The 27,644-nt window shown below is 54.8% G+C and overlaps 1 protein-coding gene across 3 annotated transcripts in view; it reads left to right on the top strand.

Annotated features, from left to right (window-relative positions):
- The window catches only part of LRP5 (LDL receptor related protein 5), a 109,098-nt gene that overhangs the window by 72,445 nt on the left and 9,009 nt on the right, over window positions 1-27,644 (top strand). Inside the window, exons 10-19 of one of the 3 annotated variants that reach the window (XM_082845372.1) lie at window positions 1,967-2,193; window positions 3,429-3,613; window positions 8,103-8,426; window positions 9,986-10,185; window positions 14,860-15,068; window positions 16,480-16,670; window positions 17,347-17,556; window positions 20,354-20,479; window positions 23,988-24,224; window positions 26,072-26,212. In XM_082845372.1, the coding sequence (XP_082701498.1) occupies window positions 1,967-2,193; window positions 3,429-3,613; window positions 8,103-8,426; window positions 9,986-10,185; window positions 14,860-15,068; window positions 16,480-16,670; window positions 17,347-17,556; window positions 20,354-20,479; window positions 23,988-24,224; window positions 26,072-26,212 (2,050 nt within the window). The remainder of the gene's footprint in view (window positions 1-1,966; window positions 2,194-3,428; window positions 3,614-8,102; window positions 8,427-9,985; window positions 10,186-14,859; window positions 15,069-16,479; window positions 16,671-17,346; window positions 17,557-20,353; window positions 20,480-23,987; window positions 24,225-26,071; window positions 26,213-27,644) is intronic. The other 2 variants (XM_082845373.1, XM_082845374.1) reach the window with 2 other exon arrangements.

Below are 27,644 nucleotides of genomic sequence, written 5' to 3' on the forward strand. Positions count from 1 at the left end.
TTTGTTGTATTTTTTAGGGTTGCACCTATAAGTGATATCGTACAGTATTTGTTTTTCTCTGTCTGAATTATTGCACTTAGCATAATACCCTCCCAGTCCATCCATGTTGTTGCAGATGGCAACATTTCATTCTTTTTTATGGCTGAGTAGTATTCCCTTGTAGAAAAAGTTTGGGTTTTTTTTTTTTTAAAGAACTATAGGGAATTCCCTGGTGGTCCAGTGGTTAGGACTGCGCACTTCCACTGCAGGGGGCACAGGTTCGATCCTTGGTCGGGGAACTAAGATCCCGCAAGGTACACAGTGCTGCCAAAAAAATAAATAAATATAAAAAATTAAAAAAAATAAAAGAACTATAATATTTATTGTAACTCGATTCACACCATTAGAACATTAGTGAACCTGTGTTAATAAATAAGCAGGAATGATTACAATGAGCAGGTCCAGTGGACACACAGGTGGCCATTTCTAGAGTGATTGTGTGTCCGTGTATTTTTCGATTCACCCCACCCACTCCCTCACGAGTGCCCACTTACTTTTAGCAAGCTCTTTCTTTGTTCCGGGTGCTAACATAAACATCCTGGATGAATACAGGAAAGCCTCTTTCATCTTCTAAAGCAGGGTTTGGCATACTGGTCCGTGGGCTGGCCTCTGTGTTTTGTCAATAAAGTTTTATTGGGTCACTTGCTCATGGATCGTCTGCACCTGCTTTTGTGCCACTAGGTTGTGATGGATCCACATGTCCTGTGACACCTGAAATATTTACAGAAAAGGTCTGCTGACCCCTGTTGTAAAGCACCGGACAACCCAAACAGTTTAATCGCCTATCTTTTATTCTACTGTTGGTATTACATGGGTCTTAAAGATTTTTCTGATTTTAAGAGCCACAGGGTTCATTGTAGAAAGAGAGAAAAGTATATTATACAGAAAAGTACAAAGAAGAAAATAAAAACACCTACATCCCCACCATCCCAAGTCAGCCATTGATGTCATTTTACTGTATTTCCTTTGAGTTTTTCCCTATGTTAGTATTTCTCATAATCACAATCATATGCTACGTAGAATTCTGTATTCTGGTTTTTTCCACATCCCATTATAACAGGTATTTTATCAGCCTGTTACAAACTCTTTAACATAATTCTTTAAACGTGTAAAATATTCCAGTGCACATATATTCCTTATCATACTTAACCGTTCCCTTATTTTATTTATTTTTCTTATTTTGCGGTACGCGGGCCTCTCACTGCTGTGGCCTCTCCCGCTGCGGAGCACAGGCTCCAGACGCGCAGGCTCAGCGGCCATGGCTCACGGGCCCAGCCGCTCCGCGGCACGTGGGATCTTCCCGGACCGGGGCACGAACCCGTGTCCCCTGCATCGGCAGGCGGACTCTCAACCACTGCGCCACCAGGGAAGCCCCGTTCCCTTATTTTAAATGTTCTCCCAGTATTTTCCGACTCCAAATGATACCACAGGAACAGGCATCTCTGTGGGTAAAGCCTCTTCTGTGTTTTCATTCCTATGGATAAAGTTTCAGGAGGAAGATTACTGGGTGAAAGGATACAGTGATTTTTTTTTTTAAGGTTACAACTATTTTGAAGGGTCATGATACATATATATATATATATATATATATATATATATATATAAAACATAGCTTATATATAATGATATATTTTTATAATTATATACTATTACATAAAATATTTTTACATATTTTTAAATGAAGTATGTATTTTATATATATTACCAAATTGTTTCTTCTAAAAAGGTTGTATTTTGCTGCTTTTCAAATGTTCCTTCAAAAACTCAAAAGTTGGGAAAAACTTAAAATAAAATATAAAAGAAATAAAAAGAATAAAACCTCGAAGGTTGGTGATTTGGTCCCAGGTGTGATCAGTAGTTGCTCCAGGAGACATCTGCAGAAACTCTGGTTTCTAACTGTGTCCCTTTCCTCCTCACCTGCTCCCAGACCATCAGCCGGGCCTTCATGAACGGGAGCTCCGTGGAGCACGTGATCGAGTTTGGCCTCGACTACCCGGAAGGCATGGCCGTCGACTGGATGGGCAAGAACCTCTATTGGGCGGACACCGGGACCAATAGGATCGAAGTGGCCCGGCTGGACGGGCAGTTCCGGCAGGTCCTTGTGTGGAGGGATCTGGACAACCCGAGGTCGCTGGCCCTGGACCCCACCAAAGGGTAAGGACCATTTTTGTCCAGCAGGCGTGTCCCCGTCACCTCTCTACACCAGCCAGTGCGTTGATGGCCCGAGGCCGCGGCAGACGGCTGCCCACCTGGCACTCTGCGGTTGGAGCAGTAACGACCGCTACTAACTTTGAGGTGGCCGGGGCCGGCGGGACCCTTGGAGGTCATCTGGTTCATTTCATAGAGGAGACACTGGGGCCCAGAGCAGCAGGCAGGAAGGGAAGCCTCTGTATCAGGCACCGCGTTGGGCGCTCCCAGAGGGGTCATCTCATCTGGGCATCCAGGGGCCCTGCAAGGGGTGGGTGATTTGACAGATGCAGAAACTGAGGCTCAGAGAAGCTCAGTGATTTACTGAAGGTCACATAACTGGTTAGAGCAGGGCTGGGCCAGGAAGTCCCATGCAGTCCTTTCTAGGCTCCTGTCCTGGGCTTCTCCCCTCCTGCTTCTTGCTGGCCACTTAGCGGCGGTTTAAAACCCACCTTGCAAGCTTGCAAGGCACATGATTTTATGTGTCAGGCAGCCTGGGGGCCCTGCCCTGGGGCCAGAGAGGCCAGGGTGGAGTCTTCCTCTGCGCTCAGTGCTCAACCCATAAAGCATCAGTGGTGTGTAGGGAGCGCTCCAAACCCGGAAGATTTCGGCAGAACAAAAAGAAAGGTCCAGGTTTTAGCGAAAGAACCAGTAAAACGTACACAATTCTGGAATGGGGATTCCTTCCCCGGAGCCACTGCTGAAGAGAGAGGAGGGAGGACCCGTTGGTGGAGACGGCAGAGCTGAGTTTGAGTCCTGACCCTACGATGCCTGTTGGCCTCAGCGTCTTGTTTTCTACCTTCTTTAAGGAGAGGAGACTGTACGCCCCGATTTGCCCACGTGCTTCCTGCCCATCCCGGTCACCCTGGCATCCTGTCCAGCTTAGTTAGCGTTTGTCCCTGACACAGGTGTCCCAGCCTGGATGTCGTGTTGCACGGTCACCCTGTCTGTGCACCCGAATGGGAATATCAGGGCTTAGCCTGCAGGGGGGCTGCTGTGGGACCCCAGGAGGCAGGTTGTAGCTCTGTGACTGCTCCCAGAGGGATGGTGGGGTGGAGGGGCCTCCGAGGGTCTCACCTCTTCCCTGCTTCCTGCAGGGATGCCATCGGCACAGCCGCGGAGATGGCGGCAGGTGTGCTCCCTGCCCTGCCGTGAGGGTGGCCGTGCCTGAGCCTGCCCCGCCCTGCTCCCATGTCTTCCAGCTACATCTACTGGACCGAGTGGGGCGGCAAGCCCAGGATCGTGCGGGCCTTCATGGACGGGACCAACTGCGTGACGCTGGTGGACAAGGTGGGCCGGGCCAACGACCTCACCATCGACTACGCCGACCAGCGTCTCTACTGGACGGACCTGGACACCAACATGATTGAGTCATCCAACATGCTGGGTGAGGGCCGGTGCGTCCTGCTGCGAGGGGGCGTCCCTGCCCTGGGCGTTGGCCATGCTCAGCCCCCATGGCGCTGTGCCCTTGGGCCCGCCAGGCCGAAGCCCCACAGGAGGTGCGGCCAGGCCCCGGGTGCTGACCCAGCCTCGCCCCCTCCTGAGGGTTGTCCCTTTCCGCCCCTGGTGCTGTCGCTGTAGATGTGTCAATAGAGACCCCAGTGACAGCTGTTCCCTACACACCAGCTGAGAGCCGGGTCCCGGCCAGCCCCGTGCCAGGATTCTAATCTGACCCTACACCACATAGCGTAGGTTTTCGTTGATGGCGAAACTGAGGCCCACGGAGGTCGTGGGACTTGTGTAAGGTCACAGAGTGCCCCTCAGACCCCACGGCCACGTGCTACAGCCCCATCTGACCCTGAATACCTGCTGGGTGCTAGGCATTGTTCTGGGACCACTCAACACCTGGGATTAGATTAAAAACAAAAACAAAGAAACCCTCGCTCCAAGCCACCCAGCGGTGAGGGCAGGATTTGAGCCTGGAAATCACATGACTCTGGACTTCTTGCAGGGGGTGGTTATATTAGCTCCCCTGGGTGATACCACATGGCAGGGCTGCCCTGTGCGACCGAGAGAATTTGGCTTCCTTCCTAATCACTGCTGCTGCCGCCACCTGTGGCGGGTGTGGTTGTGCCCATTTTACAGATGAGGAAACTGAGGCATAGGTGGGCTGCACGGCTTGTCCCCAGGTACTGTGTGAGCAGAGCCAGGACTAGAAGCTCAGTGGCCTGGTTTCTGCTTGCGGCGGGCTGCACCCACCCTGCATGCTGACTGTCCTGGTGTATGAGGCCAAGAGCAAGGCTTGAATGTGTCTTTGAGACTGCCACCCCCAGCCCCACAGGGAATTACAAGAGGCTGGTGCCAGGTGGGAAACCAGTCACAGCACAGCTGTGGTTGCCCGAAATAACCAAGCTCCCTGATTACCCCAGAGTAAAGACACACTGGGAGGAAAAGCAGCAAAAACCCTGGAAACCCCCTCGACTCTGCAGATTGAGGGTGGTCGTGTGCGTCCAGTCAGGCCGTTTTCAGCCGTATTCCCACTGAATGGCGTAGACGTGTAGGGAGCACTTGGTTAATAACAGGGGAGGCCCCGGGCAAGGGAAAGGTGGGAATGTTGCCTGGCGTGGCGCGAGTGGGCATGGAGTGTGAACCTGGGGCCCCGCCATCCTGGTTGCATTCCTGGCCTTGCCACTTGCTGTGTGACTTGAGCCAGGTGACTTAACCTTTCTGTGCCTCGGTTCTCTAATGCCGATGGTCCCTTCCTCCTACAGCTGCTACTGTGAGAATTAACTGAAGGCACTTCTCATCAAGTCTGGAGCACAGTCACTGCCCTCTGAGTGTTTAGTTAATGATCGTTGTTGTTGGAAAAGTCCACTGCGAGTCCCAGTCCAGGGCCCGGGGTGGAGTGGGGGCGGGCAGCGTGTGCGTGACAGGCAGTCAGGGAGCACCTTTATTTCAGAACTACCTTCTTTCTAATGATAAAATGATCAGCTTAGAAAATTTCTAAAAATGCAGAAAAACAGGAAGAAAAATTTTAATTATCCATTATTTCGCCAGTCAGTAATAATGTATATTCATCTGTTGGCATATCTCTTTCCAGTCTCAAAATTTTTTTGATTGATTTTTTTAAGCAAATATTTTTAACTGTTCATCTCTGAAGATTTTTTTCACTTTTTTCCTTTTTAAAAATCATTTTGAAAACATTATTTCAAATCGTGCCACATATGATTTTCATTTGGCTTTCTCCCACTCCTGTACAGGAGGAGCATGTCCCCAGGTCACCAATATGTTTTCACTGGTACCGTTTTTACTGTGAAATAGAGCATACGTGAGGCATGCATACAACACACACACTTTGACAAGTGAAGACTTAGAAACCCATGCCCAGGTGGAGGGACAGAACTTGTCGAGTGTCACCGGGCCCTGCACCTGCTCTCCCTCCCTCATGTGGCCCTGAGCCTGCGTATTGCCGCAGTAGTCCCAGCAGGTGCACACAGGTGTGTGCTCTGCGTGTAACTGCTCGGCGGGTCATGTGATCAGACCCTGGTTCGTTTCACAAGCCCTCTGCTGCTGGCGAGAGAATGGCACCAGCGTTCCCAAATGAAAGCAAGGTGTGGGCAGGGCTACCTTCCATCTGGAGGCTCTAGAGGAGAATCCATTGCCTTTTCCATTATCTGGGGGCTGGCTGCATCCTTGACTTGTGGCCCTTCCTCCATCTTCAAAGCCAGCTGTATAGCCTCCGCCAGCCTCTCTCTCACTGTCCTGCTCCCTCTTATAAGGACGCTAGTGTTTGCACTGGGTGCACTGGGATAATCCAGAATCGTGTCCCCATTTCAAAATCCTTAATTTAGTCACACCTGCAAAGCCCCGTTTGCCGTGTAAGGTACTATATTCAGAAATCCTGGAGATTAGGATGACCTCTTTTGGGGGGAGAGGGGGAATGTTCGTCTGCACGTAGTTTTTATCAAGCACGTAATTTGTGCCGGCATTTTGACCATTCTACACGCATGATCTCATTGAATATTTATCACAATTATATCGCGAACCTCATTGTTTTTTTATCATAATTTATTACATTTAATTATCATGGATACCCACGAGGGCACTATTACGCATAACCATTTTGGGACTTACCTGGTGGTCCAGTGGTTAACTTGGCGCTTTCACTGCCGTGGCCCTGGGTTCGATCCCTGGTTGGGGAACTAAGATCCCACAAGCCACACGGCATGGCCCCCCCCCCCAAATACCCATTTTTCAGATGGGGAGACTGAGAGTCAAGAAGCTTACATAGCTTTCCCAAGGTCACATGCTGGTCAAGGGAGAAGCGAGGGGGCCCAGGCTGACTCCAGAACCTGGTTTCAACCACTGTAGTAGACTGCTAGGCAGAAGGTTTTATTTTATCAATATTTAAAATTTTTATTGACATATATATACAGTCAAGTACAAAAAAGTAGTCAAGGGGCTTCCCTGGTGGCGCAGTGGTTGAGAGTCCGCCTGCCGATGCAGGGGATGCGGGTTCGTGCCCCGGTCCGGGAAGATCCCACATGCCGCGGAGCGGCTAGGCCCGTGAGCCATGGCCGCTGAGCCTGCACGTCTGGAGCCTGTGCTCCGCAACGGGAGAGGCCACAACAGTGAGGCCCGCGTACCGCAAAAAAAAAAAAAAAAAAGTAGTCAAGTTGGAGAATTTTTACACACAGATACTTGTGCATACACAGAGGCATCAGCATAGCCTGTGTAGCTCCCATGCAGATCAAAGTAGGGAAGTTTCCAGCCCTCAAAAGGCGTTTAGTCAATCTCACCAGCCTCCTCGGGTCAGTGCTGCCCTGACTTCTATCTATGTGTACTAGCTGTGCTGTTCTAGAACTTTCTATCACTGTGACCGCACAGAGTGTGCTCTTCAGCGTCTGGATGCTTTCACTCAGTGAAAGTTGCCCACATTGTTGTTATTCTTTTTTATTCTTTTTTATCATTTCCATTGTATGAAGATCCTACCTTTTTAAAATAATTTTTTTATTTTATAAAGTTACATTTTATTTATTTTATTTTATAAAGTTACATTTTATTTATTTATTTATTTTTGGCTGTGTTGGCTCTTCGTTGCTGCGCGTAGGCTTTCTGTAGTTGCGGCGAACGGGGGTACGCGGGCTTCTCCTTGCGGTGGCTTCTCTTGTTGCAGAGCATGGGCTCTAGGTGTGCGGGCTTCAGTAGTTGTGGCACGCCGGCTCAGTAGTTGTGGCTCGCAGGCTGTAGAGCGCAGGCTCAGTGGTTGTGGCGCACGGGCTTAGTTGCTCTGCGGCATGTGTGATCTTCCTGGACCAGGGATCGAACCTGCGTCCCCTGCATTGGCAGGTGGATGCTTAACCACTGAGCCACCAGGGAGGTCCCAAAGATCCTACCATTTTTTAATTCATCCTACTATTTTTTTTTTTTTTTTTACTTTGGCTGTGCTGAGTCTTAGTTGTGGCACGTGGGATCTCTTAGTTGCGGTATGCGGGATCTTTAGTTGTGGCATGTGGGCTCTTAGTTGCGGCATGTGGGATCTAGTTCCCTGACCAGAGATCAAACCTGGGCCCGCTGCATTGGGTGCTCGGAGTCTTAATCACTGGACCACCGGGGAAGTCTCTAATCCATCCTACTATTGACAGACATTTGGGTTGTTTCCTGTTTGTGGCAGTTACACATAGTTGCTGCCGTGCACATTCTCATCTGTGTTGTTTGGGTGGATGCTGCACGCATTTCTCTTGTGCTGCAAGAGGGGAATTGCCTGCCCTCAGGGCAGGTGCACATCCAGCCTCAGTGGACCCTGCTCGTTTCCCAAAGTGGTCACATGCTTTATGAGCCCGACGCAAGTGGCCAGGCTGCAGGTTGAACTGGTTCAGCCACAGGACGCCCGTGCGGTGCCGTTGCTGACTCGGTACCCGTGTGTCTCCACGCAGGTCAGGAACGGGTCGTGATTGCCGATGACCTCCCGCACCCCTTCGGCCTGACTCAGTACAGTGATTACATCTACTGGACAGACTGGAACCTGCACAGCATTGAGCGAGCCGACAAGACCAGTGGCCGGAACCGCACACTCATCCAGGGCCACCTGGATTTCGTGATGGACATCCTGGTGTTCCACTCCTCCCGCCAGGATGGCCTCAATGACTGCATGCACAACAACGGGCAGTGTGGGCAGCTGTGCCTCGCTGTCCCCAGCGGCCACCGCTGCAGCTGTGCCTCACATTACACCCTGGACCCCAGTAGCCGCAACTGCAGCCGTAAGTGCCTCGCTCTGCCCCTGTCCCTCACTCCCACATTAGATCATCAGTCTGACTCTGGCGGTTAAGGTGGAAAGAAGCTTTTTATCTGGGGAAACCTTGGTGCACATGGGCAGTCGGGCAGGTTGTGCACTGCACATGTTGCCTAATGTTACCTGGAGGCTCAGGCTGGGTGGAAGACCTGTTGCTTCATCAAGACACGAGTAGATGGTCCAAGCCCTCAGCGGGCACGTCGCATGGGAGGCTCTTTGGATGTGAAAAGCAGTCCCTGGGGGAGAGCACCCACTTCTAGGGCCAGGCATTGTTCCAAGTGCTTTTTATGGCCCTTAATCCTCCAGCCTATGGGGTAGGGAGTATCACTGTCCCCATTTCACAGACTAGGACCCTGGGCACAGAGATGTGTAGTTACCCACCCAAGGCCACACAGCTGGTAAGACTTGAACCAGGTTTGGATCCAGGCAGGCTGGCTCAAGAGTCCCTGCCCTGACCCCTTGCGTGTGGCCTCCTGTCCACGGTGTAATCCTCACACCGACCTTCTAAACGAGGTAGGCCTTTTCACTTTCAATTCTAAGAAAAGCGAGGTTCAGAGAGCCTCAGAGTGACTTTCCCATGGGCCCGCAGGGAGAACAGGTGTGTCCTGTTGGCAGGCTTTTCTCCTGTGACATCAGCAGAGAGCTAGTTTTAACTCGGCCTCTGTGCAGCGCTAGACAGTTTGTAAAGCTCTCTGTCATCCGGGCATTGTGTGAGCCTCTCGCAGCCCTGGGCCTTAAGAGGACTGAGCTTCCTTGGCCCAATTATGTGGATGAGGGACCTACAGCTTCTAAGGGTTAGGGGGCTTGGTCGAGGCGCCAGGCTGGTATGTGATGGACCTGGGGCCACAGCCTGGGATTCCCCGCTCTTGGGCTCCCTTTGGTCCTGTTGTCCTTGCCACTGGGGGCCATAACCTTGAAGGGTCAAGCGGAGGTGCAGGTCACCCTCTGCCCAGAGGGGATGTGACTCGGGTGCTGGCTCCCAAGGCCGGCAGACCCAGGGCTGTGACTTGGATTCATGTGGCCCAGCTGTAACTCTTGACGTGGCTGCAGCTGGTGGCCTCTACACATCCTGGGTCCTGACAGCCCTGAGGAGTGTCCCCTCCCGGTGTCACTGTTCACGTCACACGGTTTTCAGCCATTCCCTGGAGCACGTAGAAGCCCCTGGCGAATCCCACCGTCACCAGAGCATCCCACACACTTATGGGTGGGAGTTGGATGTTCACTACCTTTCCCTCCTTCTGACTTAAGTCTTGATAATCTGAAAAGAAGTGGATATCTAGTTTTAAAATAACACACACACTTATAAAATATGGAAACAGCAGCGATGTGTAACACGGAGAATAAAATTCCCCATAGTCCACCCCCAAGAACCAGTTTTGTGTCTTTCCAGCCTTTGTCCACGTACATCGCGTAGGTGCGCACGCAAATCTACTTTTTACCAGAGAATGGAAGGCCGTCCTCCCTGCCCCACTCCCTGTTCGGCTCCCAGACGCTGACGCGCGCCCGCCCCCGTTTGCCTCTCTCCAGCACCCACCACCTTCCTGCTCTTCAGCCAGAAGTGTGCTATCAGCCGAATGATCCCTGATGACCAGCACAGCCCAGACCTCATCCTGCCGCTGCACGGGCTGCGGAACGTCAAGGCCATCGACTATGACCCGCTGGACAAGTTCATCTACTGGGTAGATGGGCGCCAGAACATCAAACGAGCCAAGGACGATGGGACCCAGGTAAGTGTGCTTTCGGGGGGGCGCGGGGGGCCCTTCCACGAGGGGCTCGCACTGGCGGCTCCCAGGCTACCGCCCCCTTTTCTTAGCAGAGGGGGTGCCAAGAGGGCACAGTTTGGGGTAAACAGTGATTGGGCTCCGATTATGTCATTACCAGGTATGAGGCTGAGCCGTGTGAGACCCTTAGACTGTGATTCTGTGTAGAAACTGGATTTTGCAGCTGTTTAAGTTGCAGTGGTGGGCATCAAACCCCATGGGGTTTTTTTTCCTTTCCATAGTGGTTCTGTGTAGGGATAGTTGATGTTGGTTATTCTAGATTTATCTTTTATTTTAGGGGAGTTGGATAGTCAGTTCTGTTATAATGCAATGTACATGTGTCTGAAAATCCCTGCACTGTACAGAATTGCCCAGTACAGACCACGGGTCTGATGGGGGAAAGGGGGCTAGGTGTGCAGCCCTCAAAAGGCCATCAGTGACAAACTGAAAAAAAAGAGAGGAACCTGGCAATACAGGGGCCCTGTCCTTCGAATGGTAAATGGTTCGGTACACAAATGCTCCAGCAGATATGGCTCTTGACGCTGAAAAGACCTGAAGCTGGCGGAGGACGTGGGGGTCGGAAGGTTGCAGCTTGTGGGTTTCTGTGGAACGCGGAAGGAGGGTTGTCTGAGACGGGACGTATCGTTGTAACCCCGGCGTGGATGGCGTGGCTCCCAGTGCCCGGGGGCTGGGGGTCGCTGGAGGCACGTGCGTTTGTGGGCTGCTGCTCGGTGCGGTGCTGCTGTGTGCTCTGCACTTGCCTAGGGGTTCTCCTGGGTGCAGTTGTGCAAAGTGAATGCGAAACCTGCTCTCTGCTCAGACTGTCCCTGATACATCACTGCATGGGGACGCATACATGTTTTCCAGACGTGAGTCTAGCAGAACTGACTCCTTTTCTGGGTTAGGTGTTTGTGACCCGTGCCAGGAAGGACCCTGTCACTGCAGCCTCGGGGCACACCCGGCGTATCCAGCCATGTGACAGGGAACTGTGGCCAGAATTCCAGTAGGACGTGCCCGGCTGGTCATGCCAGGTTCTAAAGGCTCCTTTCACAAAAGCTACCGAACCCGATGGTCTCTTTCTCAGTCGAGTGGTCAGTGTGACAGCTTATGTCGTCGTGGTGAAATCTTGATACTGTTAGAACAGCGATGCAGATGCTTGTGTGTGGAGATTTTCAGAAGATTTTCGTGTCTGTAACGTAGGTGTTTCTCTTTCCTACCCTGAACCGGGTGCCAGTACTGCCTGTACGACTGGGCCTCGCTTTCGACAAAATACTTCATCCACCCACGATGTAAAGTTAACAAGTCATCCTTTGACGTCTGTGTCCTTGGTTGACGCTAAAAGCCCCAGCTGTGCCCGAGCAGCTGTGATTATCATCTCTGTGGGAGCAGAGCCTGGTGGAAACGGTGGGAATGGATTTCTTTCGTCCCACCCTGGGCGCAGGTGACAGGCGCTTTGAGTCCTTTGGAGAACAGGGAGTGTTAATTGGTGGACCATGGCTTCCTGCTGAGAAAGTTGCTGGGGCACAAATTACCTTCAAGTCCCCTGGAGAGGCGTCCTTTTGCATTCTTGTATGGTGTCCAGCAGGAGTGGGGGAAGACTTTGAAGAAGAAGCCCTTCTAGGAACACTTAATCTGGAAAATATTCATTTCCCTTCCTGTGTCTCTTGCTAAACTCCACCCTCTGGTGGCTTTGATTATTAGGGGTGCCACCCCACCTCCAAGGATGGTATTCTTAATTATCATCTACTTGGCTGTCGTTTTTCTATTTAATTTTTGATTCTTTTATTGTGGTAAATATACCTTACGTAAAATGGGCCATTTTAACCATTTTTAAGTGTGCAGCTCCATGGCATTAAGTACATTGATATTGTTGTACACCCGTCACCACCATCCATCTCCAGAGGAAACTCTGTCCCCATTAAACCCTAACTCTCCGTCCCCCGCATCCCCCCAGTCCCTGGCGCCCACCCTCCTGCCTTCTGTCTCTATGCATTTGACAGCACTAAGTCCTTTATATAAGTAGAAACACCCAGTATTTGTCCTTTTGTGACTGGCCTATTTCACTTAGCACAATGTCCTCAAGGTTCATCCACATCATAGGAGGTATCAGAATTTTCTTCCTCTGTACGACTGAATAACACTCCATTGTCCGTATAGAAGACATTTTGCTTATCCGTCCATCCATCAGTGGACGCTGGGGTTGCATCCGCCTGTGAGCTGTTGCTGCAGACTTTCCCACTGGGTTAAGTACCACTTTGTACTGGGGAGGGGCCGGGGTGTGGATTGTGACATTGAATCGGATTCTGCTAAGATTTTTTGCACCGGCCTTGGTGCTGTTCCTCATGGTAAAATTGGAGTTTGGGTTTTATAGAACCGGCCAGCCGTGTAAAGTTTACCTCCTCGTTCCTGTGTGCCCGGGGTGGGACGTGGGTGGTGTGTTGTTACAGCACGCACTTTTTTCTCAGCTGGTTGTTCCGATGAGCGAGTGCCCGGCTCCCACACGCCCACCCTCCGCAGGGAGCCTGACACTGGCCAGGGCTAGCTGGAATCTTGCTTTACTCCCAGGCCGTTGGCTGCACTGGGCTGTGGTCTTTGGCCAGAGAGCTCTGTGGCTCTTGGGAAAGGAATGTGCCGGCTGGAGTCGACGCCTGGCTCCTAGGGCCCACAGCTCCCGGGGGTGGGGGTGTTGTTACCTGCAGAGATGCGAGTGACATGCTTCCAGCTGCCCAGCGGGGCTGGACCAGAGGCTGCTGTGTGTGTGTTTGGGGGCGGGTGGTTCCTCTCCAGCTGAGTCCAAGAGGCTGGGCCTGGGGAGGGGGGCTTCTTTTTGGCTGCAAGCCCCCTCTTGACCACCAGGAGACTTCTTGTTTTATTGACTGCTGAAAAGAGGTATATTAAGAGGGTCTGCAATGAGCTGTGATCAGAACATCATCTAAAGATGATTCCCTTCTCAGAGGAGGAACTTTTCATCCAAACTGTTGGTGGCAGCAGCCCAGGAGCTTGGGAAGCCCCTTTGCACCAGGTCAGGTCACCTGAGAACCCAAGGGGACCAGATCCACCAGGGAATCGGCCTCTAGCCTGTGAGGGACGTGAGGGAAGCTCTGGGCACTCTCCTTCTCCTGCATCAGTTCATGAAACAAGGTCCCCTTTAAAGGGATTCTCTGTCGGTGGCTCCGAAAGCCAGGGCTCATCCCTGAGAGGCAGTAGACGGCATGGAGTCCAGCAGCGCTCCCGGGAGAGGCTCGGGGTGGAGACCTGCAGGGAGTGTGAGGGGGAAAACAGACCCCGCGAGGGGCACGTGCTGCCCCTGGGCTCCTGGTATGCGCTGCGGGGCAGCCCTGCACCCTCACCTGGCCTTGAACCCCTGGCCTGTCTCCCTCAGGGAAGAGGCTATGAGAGGTGGACCTCTGTGCTGGACACCTATTGTCCTGGCATCCTAAATTTAAAAAAACAATAAGATTTGAGGGCCTTCACTCTGGAGAACAGTACGGAGTTTCCTTAAAAAACTAAAAACAGAACTACCATATGAGCCAGCAATCCCACCACTGGGCATATACCCTGAGAAAACCATAATTCAGAAGGCGTCATGTACCACAGTGTTCATTGCAGCTGTGTTTACGATAGCCAGGACATGGAAGCAACCTAAGTGTCCATCGACAGCTGAATGGATAAAGAAGATGTGGCACATATATACAATGGAATATTACTCAGCCATAAAAAGAAACGAAACTGAGTTATTTGTAGTGAGGTGGATGGACCTAGAGTCTGTCATACAGAGTGAAGTAAGTCAGAAAGAGAAAAACAAATACTGTATGCTAACACATATATATGGAATCTAAGAAAAAAAAAGAAAATGGTTATGAAGAACCTAGGGGCAGGACAGGAACAAAGATGCAGATGTAGAGAATGGACTTGAGGACACGGGGAGGGGGAAGGGTAAGCTGGGACGAAGTGAGAGAGTGGCACTGACATTTATACACTACCAAATGTGAAATAGCTAGCTAGTGGGAAGCAGCCACATAGCACAGGGAGATCAGCTCGGTGCTTTGTGACCACCTAGAGGGGTGGGATAGGGAGGGTGGGAGGGAGACGCAAGAGGGAGGGGATGTGGGGATACATGTATATGTATAGCTGACTCACTTTGTTATACAGCAGAAACTAACACACCATTGTAAAGCAATGATACTCCAATAAAGATGTTAAAAAAAAAAATCCAAGGGAAGGAAAAAAGATAAAAAAAGATTTGAGGGCCTTAATCCAAAAGTCTGAGTCTAAGGAAGCAAGAAGTGAGAAGATGTCTTGAGCCGGGGCCTGTGATCCCGGGCTGGCCGCTCAGCTGCTGGGCAGTCCCTCTGTGCGTGCGGGCGCAGGCTGGCCAGCCCGGGTGGGGTGACGGCCAGGCAGCCGGGTCCGGGGCCGTCGCTGGTGGCGGGGCCTAGCTTCGGAGCCCATGGGCTAGAGCTCTCCTAGAGGCTGTTGGGGGGATCAGCTTCACTCTCAGGCGGATGTGTGGGCAAGAGCTGGTTTGAAAGGAGAGGCCCCGACACGGTTGGGCTTCTGACATTTGCTCTGCACGCGGGCGCAGGCCTCCGCCCTCCCCAGCGTGACTTTAGCCGGTGCTCGCTTCTTACCACCCTACAGCCCTTCGTTTTGGCCTCTCCGAGCCAAAGCCAGAACCCGGACAGGCAGCCGCACGACCTCAGCGTGGACGTCTACAGCCGGACCCTGTTTTGGACGTGCGAGGCCACCGACACGATCAACGTCCACCGGCTGAACGGGGAAGCCATGGGCGTAGTGCTCCGCGGGGACCGCGACAAGCCGAGGGCCATCGTCGTCAACGCCGAGCGAGGGTGCGGGGCCGCGCGGGTGGGGTGCTGCACCCGCTGGGGTGTGCCAGGGGCCCCTCCCGTGAATGTCGGCCTCTCGGGCCGGGAGGGATCTTCCACCCCCGACACTCCCATCTGCAGCCGGCGTGGGGCAGGGAGACACCAGCTCATTCCCAGGCATGGCAGGGAGGCAGAGACGCCCAGGGATGGCCTGGACTGAAAGCCTGTGCAGGGGAGAGGGCTTTGCTGAGAGACACAGGCAGGATGGGATTCATTGGTTTCATACCATCCCATCCAACTTGAACCCTATTCAACCATCCCTTCCATAGCGTCCCGCGCGGTGATGGGGTTATTCACTTGCCTAGGGGAGGTCACTACCTGACTGGGAGCTTCTTCCTTCCCTGAAGCTCCCTGATGGGCCCTCAGGTTCTCTGGTAGGTGGGAGAGCACCTGAGACACGTTGACACATGTGGAGGGTCCCAAAGGGAAGGACCAGGGCGGGGGGGTGAGGGGGCCGAAACCACATGACATGAGATTGGGAAATAAAGCCAATCGGGGAGGGTGTGGGGGTGGAAGGCAGGAGGATGGTGACCACCTCAGGTACCCGCAGGGCTGCCGTTCAGGGCAGGAATCAGACCCATCGAGGCACTGTGTGCTGAAGCTTGTGCCCGGGGACCGCCAGGCAGACCTGAGTTCAAATCCCGACTCTGTCACCTACTGCCTATGTGACCTCAGGCAGGTGACGTGACCTCCCAGGGATTCAGTTCCCTTGTGAGGACAGCGGGGAGTACCAGCCCTGCAGCCCCCGGGGGCTCAATTACTGAAGACGGTTCTTTAGGAATCAAAGGAGGGGGCGTGTACTAGTCCCAGGGGCTGCCGCAAGTGACCACAGACTGGGGGCTTGAAACACGGAGGTCTATGCCCTCGCTGTTCCAGGGGCCAAAGTCAAGGGTGGCAGGGCCGTGCTCCCACTGGAGTCTCTAGGGGAGGTTGCTTCCTGCCTCTCAGCTTTGGGGGCCCCGCGTGCTCCTTGGCTTGTGGCCGCGTCCCTCCACTCTGCCTGCGTCTTCACGTGGGCTTCTCTCTGTGTCCGTGTGGCCTCTTCTCTCTCTTGAAGCCACTCTCACTGGTTGCGGGCCCACCCTAACCGGGGCGGCCTCATCTTGATACTTAGTTACATCTGCAAAGACCTTGTTTCCAAGTAAGGTCATACTCCGAGGTTCCAGGTAGACATGAGGTCTTGGGGGACATTTTCCAGCTCCTCCAGGGCATGACCTTTCAGCTCCGGATCCAGCCCCTAGAGGCTGGGGTCATATGACTGGTCACTTTCCGAAGCCCTGCTGGGTGCCCGCAGGGTCTGGGGCCGGTCTCTCTGGTGCTTTGCTGAGGACGTAGCAGACGCAGCGCCCGTCCTTTACCTGCTGTTCTCTCGCAGGTACCTGTACTTCACTAACATGCAGGACCGAGCAGCCAAGATAGAGCGCGCGGCCCTGGACGGCACCGAGCGCGAGGTCCTCTTCACCACGGGCCTCATCCGCCCCGTGGCCCTCGTGGTGGACAACACGCTGGGCAAGCTCTTCTGGGTGGACGCCGACCTGAAGCGCATTGAAAGCTGCGACCTGTCAGGTGCGCTCCCTGGAGCCTCCCCGAGGATCGGTCCCTCGGCGGCCACCACGTCTGACCCACCAGGACGCCCGCCATCCTGGTCATCAGTCATGGCATAGCAGCCCGCCACGTTTGTGGGGGACCGGCTGCGAGCAGGCACTGGGCTGGGGCTTTACCATGTATAGTGCCCCCGCCCCGTTCCAGGATGTGGGTCCCAAGTGATCCCCAGGTGGCAGGGGCCGACGAGGCTCAGAGAGGGTGAGCCAGCTGTGCAGGGCCCCCAGCGTCGGGTGGAAGAGGAGTCCGACCGCTCTGCCCCCAGTGCCCATGCTCTCAGCTCCTCTGCCGTGGCCGCCTCAGTCCGGGAGGTCCCTGGGCCAGAGAGGAGTGAGAATCAGTGCTTAAAGGGGCTTTTCTTCCGGAAGTTGGGGTGGGCTGGGGGCAGGGGAGGCACCGCGCTTGCCGGGGGCCCACGACTGGGGCCACGGCCCTGGCCGAAGGGCAGCCCAGGTAGAAGCAGGGCTGTCCGAGAGGTGGCCTCAGATCTGCCCAATTCCAGGGAACGTGCCCCAGCCCCCAGCCCTGGCCAGAGCCCGGCGTCCCCCAGGCTCCCGGCAGCCCACCCTTCTCCCGCGGCAAGCGTGGGCCGAGCTCTAGGGGTCAGCCGCCACTCAGCGGGAGCGCCTCCCTCTTGCAGGGGCCAACCGCCTGACCCTGGAGGATGCCAACATCGTGCAGCCTGTGGGCCTGACTGTGCTGGGCAGGCACCTCTACTGGATCGACCGCCAGCAGCAGATGATTGAGCGCGTGGACAAGACCACAGGGGATGCGCGGACACGAGTCCAGGGCCGTGTCGCCCACCTGACGGGCATCCACGCCGTGGAGGACATCAGCCTGGAGGAGTTCTGTACGTGGCGGGTGGGCAGTGGGCAGCAGGCAGTGGTGTGTGCAGACACCGCCGAGGGGAGGCTGGGCCTCTTCACAGAGCACGGCGGCCCCTGAACTGGCCCCCTTGAAATAAGGCAGGAGGACAGGCCAATGTGAGAGTTGTAGGACTGAGATCCTCTTTTCTTTCTTTCTGTCGGCCAAGTCTACTCTCGGCTCCTGGAGGCCACCCCCAGGCCCTCTCCCCATCAGTAACAGACCGAACCTCTCTGACTTCCTTTTCTACCAGCTGGAACCCACTCCGCTTTCCAAGGGCTTGCGATTAGATTTGGCCCAGTTTTAGACTAGTCTCCCTTTAGGTTGACTCCAAATCAACTGATTAGTAACTTTAATTATATCTGTAAATCCCTTCTGCTGAGTCAGGTAAGAAAACCACAGGCATAATAGCTCCTCACATCCTCCCCAGCTGGGGAGTAGGGTAGGACATTTAGGGGGCATTTTAGGATTCTGCCTGCCACAGTCTGGCTGTGCCCAGGGGCCTGGGAGAGGGACGACGTCGGTAACTGGGACCTCTGGTTCCTCTACCCACCTCCGTATATGGCTGTATGTGGATATGGAGGGGTGTGTGTGTGTGTGTGTGTGTGTGTGTGTGTGTGTGTGTGTGTGAAGTGTCTACCTCTCCCTCTGTCTTCTCGCTTTTCTCTCTTCATTCAGTAAATACACCTGGGCTGCCAGCTGGGTGAGCGGAGCCATCACTGTCCTTGTCCTGTGATGCCCACGGTCTGGCCGCCTTCAAGGCCCTGGAGCCCCACCAGCCTCACCCCAGCCCATTACTATTGGCCTCCTGCCTCGGCCACACCATGTGTTGACTGTTCTGCACCCCAGGTCCCGTGCTCAGCATATTATTACATTATATGTGTTATTTCACAATAATTCTACTTTACAGCTGAGGAAAGTAGGGCTCAGAAAGGGTACTGCTTCCCCCTGTCACCTAGCCAGTAAACCTGATGGGGCTTGGATTTGAGGCCAGAGCCCACAGTTTAGGCACTGGGATTTTTTTTCTGTTGGGCTCCCTGCTCAGGATGAGAGGGGCATGACCTCTGAATCAGTCACTTCTGTGTTGACTGCTGGGACTGGCAGTGGGTTCTGTCCTTGTGGGTAATCAGCTGGATCCTGAATAAGTGAAGTCACCAGGAACTAGCTTCCGGATAACCGAGGCACCCCACGCCTATGGGTTGGAAAGCCGGCGTTCACCTGGCCCCTTACACCATCCTCAGCCAGGTCCCGGTTCCTGGTTGTTGCTGGCAGATGGTCAGAATGGTGAATGCTGAGCCCACAAATGTCGAGACCCACTGCCTGCTGGTGTCGGCAGAAAGCCAGCCTCATTGACCGGCAGCTCCTTGGAACCGAGCGGCTGGAAGGGCCAGGAGACGTTCAGTGAGCAGATTTGAGGTTGGAGACCGGGTGCTAATGAGTGCTGATGTGTGGGGTCTAGGGTGACAGGGAGAGGCTCCTCGTTTTGGGTGAGGGCGGGAAGTCCTTGGGTGAGCTCTGCCGTGTTGATTTGGGACGTGGGCCATCCATCCTGCCTCCCCACAAGATCCCACAACTAAACTCTAAACCAGGGGTGGCACTCTGCAGCCCGTAGGTCTGTGTCATCCTGGCTGCCTTTGCTTTGCGGCTGGCCGACAAGGAGTCATGGTCACCTAGATAGGTAGCCTAGCCCATGAAACCAAAATTATTCGCTTTCTGATTCTTTATGGCAAAAGTTTGCTGACCCTGCTCTAAACCATGACTCTGTCATTTTAAAAACACCTAATCCTCAAGGTTGAGGAGGAGAAACTATGATTTGTCTTTGGGGGTCTGGGTGAGGAGCAGAGTGCTTTGCTCCATTTCCCCTCACCTGAGGGAGCTCAGCCACCCTCCCAGCCTTCTAACCATTGTCAAGGTGTTGGGCACATGAAGTTAATTGAATTGAAATGTTCGAGTTCCCCAGGGTTCAACACCCTTATTATTTTAACTTCCATGTGTATTAGTTTCCTGCAGCTGCTATAACAAGTCACCACAAATTGGGTGACTTAAAGCAACAGAAATGTATCCTCTCACAGTTCTGGAGAAATCCAAAATCAAGGTGTCTGCAAGGCTGTGCTCCCTCTGGAGGCTGGAGGTGGGGGTGGGGAGGCAGAGGAGGGGATGGTTCTTTGCCCCTCCCACTTCCTGTGGTTGCCGGTGTTCCTTGTGGCTGCATCATTGCAGTCTCTGCCTCTGTCATCACATGACCTTCTCCCCTGCCTTCACCTCTTATGTCGTCTCTTATAAGGACATTTGTCAGTGCATTTAGGGACCACACAGACAATTCAGAGTTAGACCCCATCTCAAGATCCTTAACGTGATTACATCATTTGCAAAGACCCTTTTCCCAAATAAGGTCACATTCACAGATTCCAGGCATTAGGAAGTGGACATATCTTTTAGGGGGCCACCACTCAGCCCACTACACCATGAGAGACAGACACACAGGTGGGCAGTGTAGCATGATGGTCGTGGGCACAGTGGGAGCTGGTGCAGACAGGCTGGGGTATGATGTAAGGAAAGTTCTATAAGTGCTTTTGGCCTCCGTTTCCTCATCTGCAGAATGCAGTGTCAACAGAAACAGACTCCATAGGCTGCCCTAAGAATTAAGTGAGAGGATCCACCACACTCCTACTGGAGTGCCAGTTCTTGTGAGTTCCTGCCCGGCATTCATCCCCTCCGCCCTCTAGGCCACAGTCCTGAGGTAGGAGGTAGAACCCGACCCCCTCCCTCTTTTCTCTCCACAGCAGCCCACCCTTGTGCCCGGGACAATGGCGGCTGTTCCCACATCTGCATTGCCAAGGGTGATGGGACGCCACGGTGCTCATGCCCAGTCCACCTCGTGCTCCTGCAGAACCTGTTGACTTGTGGTGGTAGGTGTGACCTCAGCACTTTCTGTTGGGACGTTGAGCAGGACCCGATTCTCTGCCTGCCAGGTTGCTGCCTGACAGTCTTTTAATACATAGTCCCTGTGGCATCCAGTATCCTGAGCAGACTGTCTCTTTGTCCTCTTTTCTAATATATTAGCATTTCAGGGCTATGAATTTCCCTCTAAGCACTGGTTTTGCTGCATCCCACAAATTCTGATAAATTGCATTTTCATTTTCAGTTAGTTAAAATATTTTTAAATTATTCTCAATAATTCTTTGGCCCTTGTGTTATTTCGAAGTGTGTTGTGTAACTTCCAGATGGTTGGGAATTTTCCAGCTATCTTTCTGTTATTGATTTCTAGTTTAGTTCCATTAAATTTTTGTGGAATTAATTTCCATTTCCTCATCCCTAAAACAGAAGCAGCCATCCTCCATCACAGGCTCCTCATGGGAGTAACAAAGACAGCGGAGAAAGCATGCGCACACGCGTGTGTGAGCGAGTATGTGTGCATACTCCCCCTCCTCCTCTGAGCTCCTGGGGGCCGGTGTTTACCCTGTCCCTTTTCTTCCCATGCTCACCCCCGTGACCTCCACGCTGTGTCTCACACACGGCATATGCTTTGTATGATTTCTATCCTTTTAACTTCGTTCAGGTATGTTTTATGCCCCAGCGTGTGGTCTACCTTGGTGAATGTTCCATGTGAGCCTGAGAAGATGTGTCAGCTGATGTTGCTGGGTGGAGTGTCCTGTAAATGTTGGTTAGATCCAGCTGATGGATAGTGCTGTTCAGGTTGTCTGTATCCTTCCTGACTGCTTGTGCTGTCAGTTACTGATGGAGGTGTTGAAGTCTCCAATAGTGGGTTTGTCTAATTTTTTAGTACTGTCTTTTCTCCGCCTTCTACCCTTGATCCTCTTCTTCCCTAAGGTTGCACAGGGAGTGACCAAGAATGTAAGCTGCAGTGTCAGACAGACCTGGGTTCAAATCCCAGCTTTGCCACTTCCCAGCTGAGTGACCCTGGGCTGGTCACTCACCTCTCTGAGCCTCCACTTCCTTCTCTGTGAAATAGAGAAATTGAGAGCACTTACTTGATGGGGTTGTTATTAAGTAACAGAGTACTTTGCATGGTCCCTGACACATGGCACACAGGAATGCCAGCTGCTATTAGCTGTGAGAATGGCAGTAGTAATAAAAAGGAATAATTGTCATTGTCACCATGATGAAACCCAATCCCCAGGACTTCCTCTCCTCTTCCTGCAGGTCCCCCAGGTGACCTTGGATGTGCTGTTTCTGTGTTCCTCTCTTCTTCCCTCCTCCTCTGAGCTCCTGGGGGCCGGTCTTTACCCTGTCCCTTTTCTTCTCATCCTCACCCCCACGACCTCCACGCTGTGTCCCACACACGGCATATGCTCAGCACATCTCGGGAAGCAGGACCATGGGCCTGTCCTTCTGGAGCTTTCTCCTGCCCCACCTCACACTGTGGACCCCAGAGAGCTTGGCCAAGAACAGAGGGGATGTTTCATGACTGTCCCGTGGTGGGGGCCACCTTGACCCTCCTGAGCTTCCTGGTGGCTTGTTTCTAGTTACGGCCCCAGGGCCCAAGTGGTTGTGCAGGTCCCACAGACGTCCAGGCTGCCCTGGAGGAGACGGGGCCGGGGAGAGAGCTGCACAGAGTGCTTAGCTCTCCCTGGGACCCCAGCCCTGGGCCTCCCCAGGGGAGGACGCATCCCTCTGTCACCCGCCCCCAGGCTTTGGCCCTCAGACTTGAGGATGCCAGGCCCTTCCTCACGGCCTAAGAGGCCTGTATTTACTGTGTCCCTGGCCTCTGCTCTGGGGGCTCACAGGAGGATAAGGGCTGACTGAGGTTCCCAGGAGGTGCCATGGACCCTCGTGCCTCGTGCACCGGCAGAGCAGCGCCACTGCCAATGCTGTGCACGCGCACGTTACCGAACCAGGCACCGCGCGCGTGCACACACTCGCTCACACATGCCCGTGCGCGTGCTTTCTCCGCTGTCTTCGTTACTCCCGCGAGGAGCCTGTGATGGAGGGTAGCTGCTTCTGTTTTAGGGACGAGGGGACGGAGGCTCTGGGAGGTTGGGGGGTCCTCGGGTTGCACAGCTGCTGGGGGAGCCTGGGTTCAACCCCAGGTCTGTGCAACCCCCATCCTGTCCCGTCCTCACTCTCTGGCCGCTGGAGCCTGCCCCACGTGGACCCTCTTCTTCCTGCTGGGCTGTGGGGGGCTGGAGTCCAGGAGCAGGGCCTCGGCCACTGTCCACATGCACCTTTCCGTGGCCAGCATCCCTGTGTTCTCTGTTGGTGGCTCAGTGAGCACACACCCGTCGTTGGCTCCTTTGTCCCCGGCTGTCCTCTGTGGCCGAGCCCAGTGGGAACAGCGGCCTTGTGCTCACATCTCCTCCCCCATCTCACATCCCTATTCAGCCCAGCGTGGACCCCGCAGTTACGGGGGAGGCATGTGGGTTCCCGATGTTGAAAGGCTTAGTACATCTTGAAATCAATACTTTTGCGAAACTGAAAGCTCTGTTGTTTTTTTGACCGTGCTGCGTGGCTTGTGTCCCTTAGTTCCCTGACCAGGGATTGAACCCAGGGCACGGCAGTGAAAGTGCCGACTCCTAACCACTGGACCGCCAGGGAACTCCCGACACCTTTTTCCTTAATCAGATTTCAAGGGTATTGAGGACTGTTGCTAAACGTTAAAACGAAGTTTGGACCAGTTTCTGGGGCTCAGTTTCCTGTGATTTTCCAGACCGAGGAGTGGAGAGACGATGACGGGCCCCCTGGGAAATGGGGGCAGCCTGGGACCAAGGGGCTCCTCCTCTGTCTCTCTGCCAGTGCCCTGGCATCCGTGCCCACCTGCGTCTCGGCCTCCAGGACAGTGCCACTCACGGAGTGCTACTGCGCGTCTGGCCCATTCTTAGCCTGCACTGGGGAAGTTGACCCCGAGGGGGAGGTGACTTGCCATGGCCACCTGGTACAAGGTGGCCCCAGATCTCCTGTCCTTCACCCTCCCAGCTCACCACCCTTCCACGACTCCCTCCACCAGGGAGCCTTCGAGCCCCATCCTCATCCACTCTGCTCCCCACTGTGGAATCCTCACCACCTGCCTTTCCTCAGCCCACTCTTCAACAAGGTGCCCGGGTCTTCCACTGGTGCCCCCCCCCCCGCCCCCGCCATACCTGTGGGCTCGCTGGCCACCCACAGAGTTCTGGCTCCCCTGCCCCAAATGTGTAACAGGTGTGGGTGCTGACCACCCACTTTCTAACCCTCCTATTTCCGGCGGGGGTGCGGTGGACACTCCCCTGTAGCCAGGCCGTGCACACGGACAGCTTCATCACACACTGGGGGCTGGAGGTGGGACGCAGACAAGACGCAGGGCAGTGGAGACCGGGTACAGCACTTGGGAATTGAGCGTGTTCCCCGCTTTGAAACCCAGAGGTGTTTCGCCCAGTTTTTGCCCCGCTGGGCGGCCTGTGATGGTCTTTCTCTCCTCCCCAGAGCCTCCTACGTGCTCCCCGGACCAGTTTGCGTGCGCCACTGGGGAGATCGACTGCATTCCTGGGGCCTGGCGCTGCGACGGCTTCCCGGAGTGTGATGACCAGAGCGACGAGGAGGGCTGCCCGGTGTGCTCGGCCGCCCAGTTCCCGTGTGCGCGGGGCCAGTGCGTGGACCTGCGGCTGCGCTGTGATGGCGAGGCTGACTGCCAGGACCGCTCGGACGAGGCGGACTGCGACGGTGAGGCCCCGCCCCTCCCCTAGGCTCGCGCTCTCCGCCCTCCTGGAGCTTGGGCTCCATCAGGTCACGCATAAAGCCTTGGCCTGGAGCGAAACTGCCGTGGCCCCTCAGCTTGGGAGGGGAGAACGTTAGTTGCAGGCCCACTGAGAGCTGTTGCGCTCTGCCTCGCCAAGCACTTTGGCTTGAAGGCAGACTGAGGGTCTATCTTGCCTTCCCTCCTTCAGTCAAGAATTTTACAGAGACCCAAGTGAAGTCCAGTAGTCAGCTGGGTTTGCATGGTTTACACCCTGGTTAAGCCCCATCCCAAAAGGCAGTGCTGTCCTCCACCAAGCCGTCTGTGGGATAACACTTACATCTGGGTGGTTTCTAGTATCCCCTTGAACCAGGAGTTACGAAGAGATTTGCTTAGTCAACCTGGGTCCACGCTGCCTGGCAGTATCTTCCTTTTAGACCGTGACAGTGAAACAGATCTCTGTGCTCCCTCTGAGGTTTTCTTACATAAAGTGACCTGCTCCGTTGGTTCCTGCCACACACCGTCAGCACCACGGCCCCATGACTGCCACTGAGCTGTTAATGGGTCGTTCTAGCTGCCACCCCACAGCCACCGGTCCTCTTCTTGGATAACTCAGATATTATCTGCCCACTGTCCCCGTTCGTGGTGAGCAACCATTCTGTGGAAGGTGAAGGCCTGGGGGTCATTTCCCCAGATGTTTCTGTAAAGCCGCAGTTGTTAAGTCCTCCCAGCTCACAGCCCCTTTGAATTCGATGGAGACTGTAGACCAGGGATGAGCACGCTGCGGCCTGAGGGCCAAATCCAGATCACCACCTATTTTGGTAAATGCAGTTTTACTGGGACACAGTCAGGCTCATTCATTTACATATTGTCTCTGACTGGTCCTGCACGGAAACAGCAGAGTTGAGTAGTTACAAAAGAGACCTATCTGTCTCTATACAGAAAAGTTTGCTGAGCCCTGCCTTACATCCTTGGCCCCAGCACAGTCTTGTGTCCAAGATCTCAGCAGGTGGCAGGAGCCCTGATTAGGGACCGTCCCCTCCCTCCTCCCACTGTGACTGTTTCTCCTGGAGAAAGGAAGCATCAGGAGGACAGCAGGCCCTAGTGGAGGCTCTGGGCTCTGCCCTCTGTTTCAGAAGCCTCCTCTCCTGCTAGGTTACCAGCAGACCTGCCCACTTATTGCAAGGACAGGGTTCCTTGTCTCTGGTTTCCAGAGTGGGCGCCTGGGGCAGGGCGGGTGGGGAGCTTAGACGGCAAGTACTGGGGGCGGGTGATGCCTTCCTCATGGGGCCATAGCCCTTTCCAGGTCAGCAGGGAGGCAGCAGTCAGCACCCAGCCTTCCTCGTCCTCCTTGCGTGGCCCGCCTCTGCCTTTCCAGTTGCGCTGTGCTCCCCCTTCCTGACCCTCAGAGCTCTGCTGGCGCATCCCCTGTCCCCTGCCCCCCCCACCCTAGGAGCCCAGTTCCTTGTCGAGCCAGCGGCTGTCCCCTTCCTGGTAACCTGGGAGGGCCTGGGCACAGGGGCCGTGGTAGTCCTGGTGCTTTGCGGGCCTGACCCATGGTAGGAACCTGATGAATGAATACCTCCCTGGGTCGTTGAGGTCTCTTCCCTGCCAGACCGCCCCCAGCATTGCATGGGCCTCGGAACTGGGGTCCTTGAGGGGTGGGTGAAGACTGGCTTTGCTGTGACCACGCCCCGACCCAGTCCTAGAAAGGGTCCGTTTATCTGCTCTGTATTTGGAGCCCAGACCTCTGTTGTTGGGTCTGGGGGGGCGGGGCAGGGAGCCCCGGTGGAGGTCATCTGCTTAGTGCTCCTGGCTGCATCATGCCCTCCAGCCTCTCTGAACGCAAGGCCCCTCCTTGCAGCCGTCTGCCTGCCCAACCAGTTCCGGTGCGCCAGCGGCCAGTGCGTCCTTATCAAGCAGCAGTGCGATTCCTTTCCTGACTGCGTCGACGGCTCCGACGAGCTCATGTGTGGTGAGCTGGCTTCCCCGAGGGCGGGGTTGGAGGGTCGCCCTATGCTGGGGTTCTGTCCCAGGACCGTCGGGTCTAGAGGGAGGAAGTGGCGGGGACTGAGGAGGCTGGGAGGTCAGGAGTATTTGGCCTCGGTAGGGAGTCAGGGAAGCCTTCCTGGAGGTGGAGGCGGCTGTGAGGAGGGGGAGGGGGAAACTGTGAGCCAAGGGGCATTTCAGCTGGGACAGAGGCACAGAGAAGGCATAGATGTGCCAGGCCAGACCTGAGTGTAAGGCGGCATGCTTCTGCCCAGAGCCCTCACTCAGCAGCATCTGTCAACAAGATCACCCTGACAGAGTAGTGGGTGAGTCCATTCCCTGGCAGCCTGCTGTCTGGCTGAGGAGGAGTGGTGTGTGCCCATGCACACACGTACATGCACACACACGCGCGCGCGCGCGCGCGCGCACACACACACACACACACACACACTGCATGGCCCTTGAGTGATGTAGCTTGTACGGCCAGGGATGTAGGGGCTAGAGAATGTGACACCAGGGCAGTCAGAGAAGGCTTCCTGGAGGCATTGGCTCTTGAAAGGCTGTCTGGTTCAGACAGGAAGGGAGCTGGATTCCCAGACAGGAAGTGGGAATGTGTCTGTGTGTCTGGGGATATGGCCACTGCGTTCACTGCGGAGGGACCGGTGCTGAGAGCTCTGCCTGCAGGATGGAGGCGTCTTGTGAATGGGGAGAAGGAGGCGTCCCCAAGGGACTCACTGAGCACTTCTGTGCCTTCACATCAGCCCGGGTCAGGCCCCTCAGCTACCATCTCAGGAGCGTGGTCTGGGGGCCAGAGGGTAGCAGTGGGAGCCCCGGGGGGTCTGAGCCCCGCGCCTCTGCTGGGCAGGTGTCCAGTGTGACGGCGTCTGTCTTCAGGCTCCCATGTGATCGTGGCCCCAGCCGTTGGGGGTGATGTTTATCCCTAGTCAGGCCTCGTCCCGGGAACCAGCAGCTCTCCTCCCTTTCCTTCGGGCTTTGGCCGGAGGGGACGTTGTGGATTGCTCTCAGAAACGTGCCACCCTGATGGGAAAGTGAATGTCCTTTTGTCAGAGTTGAGTCTGGAGCCCAGACATGCCCTCCATGCCGCAGGTGGCTTTGATCGTGGGGCGAGCCCCAGGAGTGCCCCTGCCCGGGAGCCCTGGGTGCACCCACCTTTGCAGCCCTGAGCTGGCTCCTGGCTTTTTGGGTTTGACTGGGCCCCTGAGGCCAGGCCCTTCACATTCCACTTCTCACGCTTTCCCTGCCTAGGGCCTTCAGGATTCCCGGCCTCTGTGGCAGGCAGGCGTGAGGGGCTCAGATGGAGGCCCCCCCCCCCCGGCCCTGGGTGCTTGGGTCAGCCCCGCCCCTCCGCGTGGTCCCGTCTCCCTGCCCCGCCCCCTCCTGCCGCCTGGGGCTCGGGC

The sequence above is a fragment of the Leucopleurus acutus genome (assembly GCF_964270905.1).
Source record: "Leucopleurus acutus genome assembly, chromosome: 8".
Classification (NCBI taxonomy): domain Eukaryota; kingdom Metazoa; phylum Chordata; class Mammalia; order Artiodactyla; family Delphinidae; genus Leucopleurus; species Leucopleurus acutus.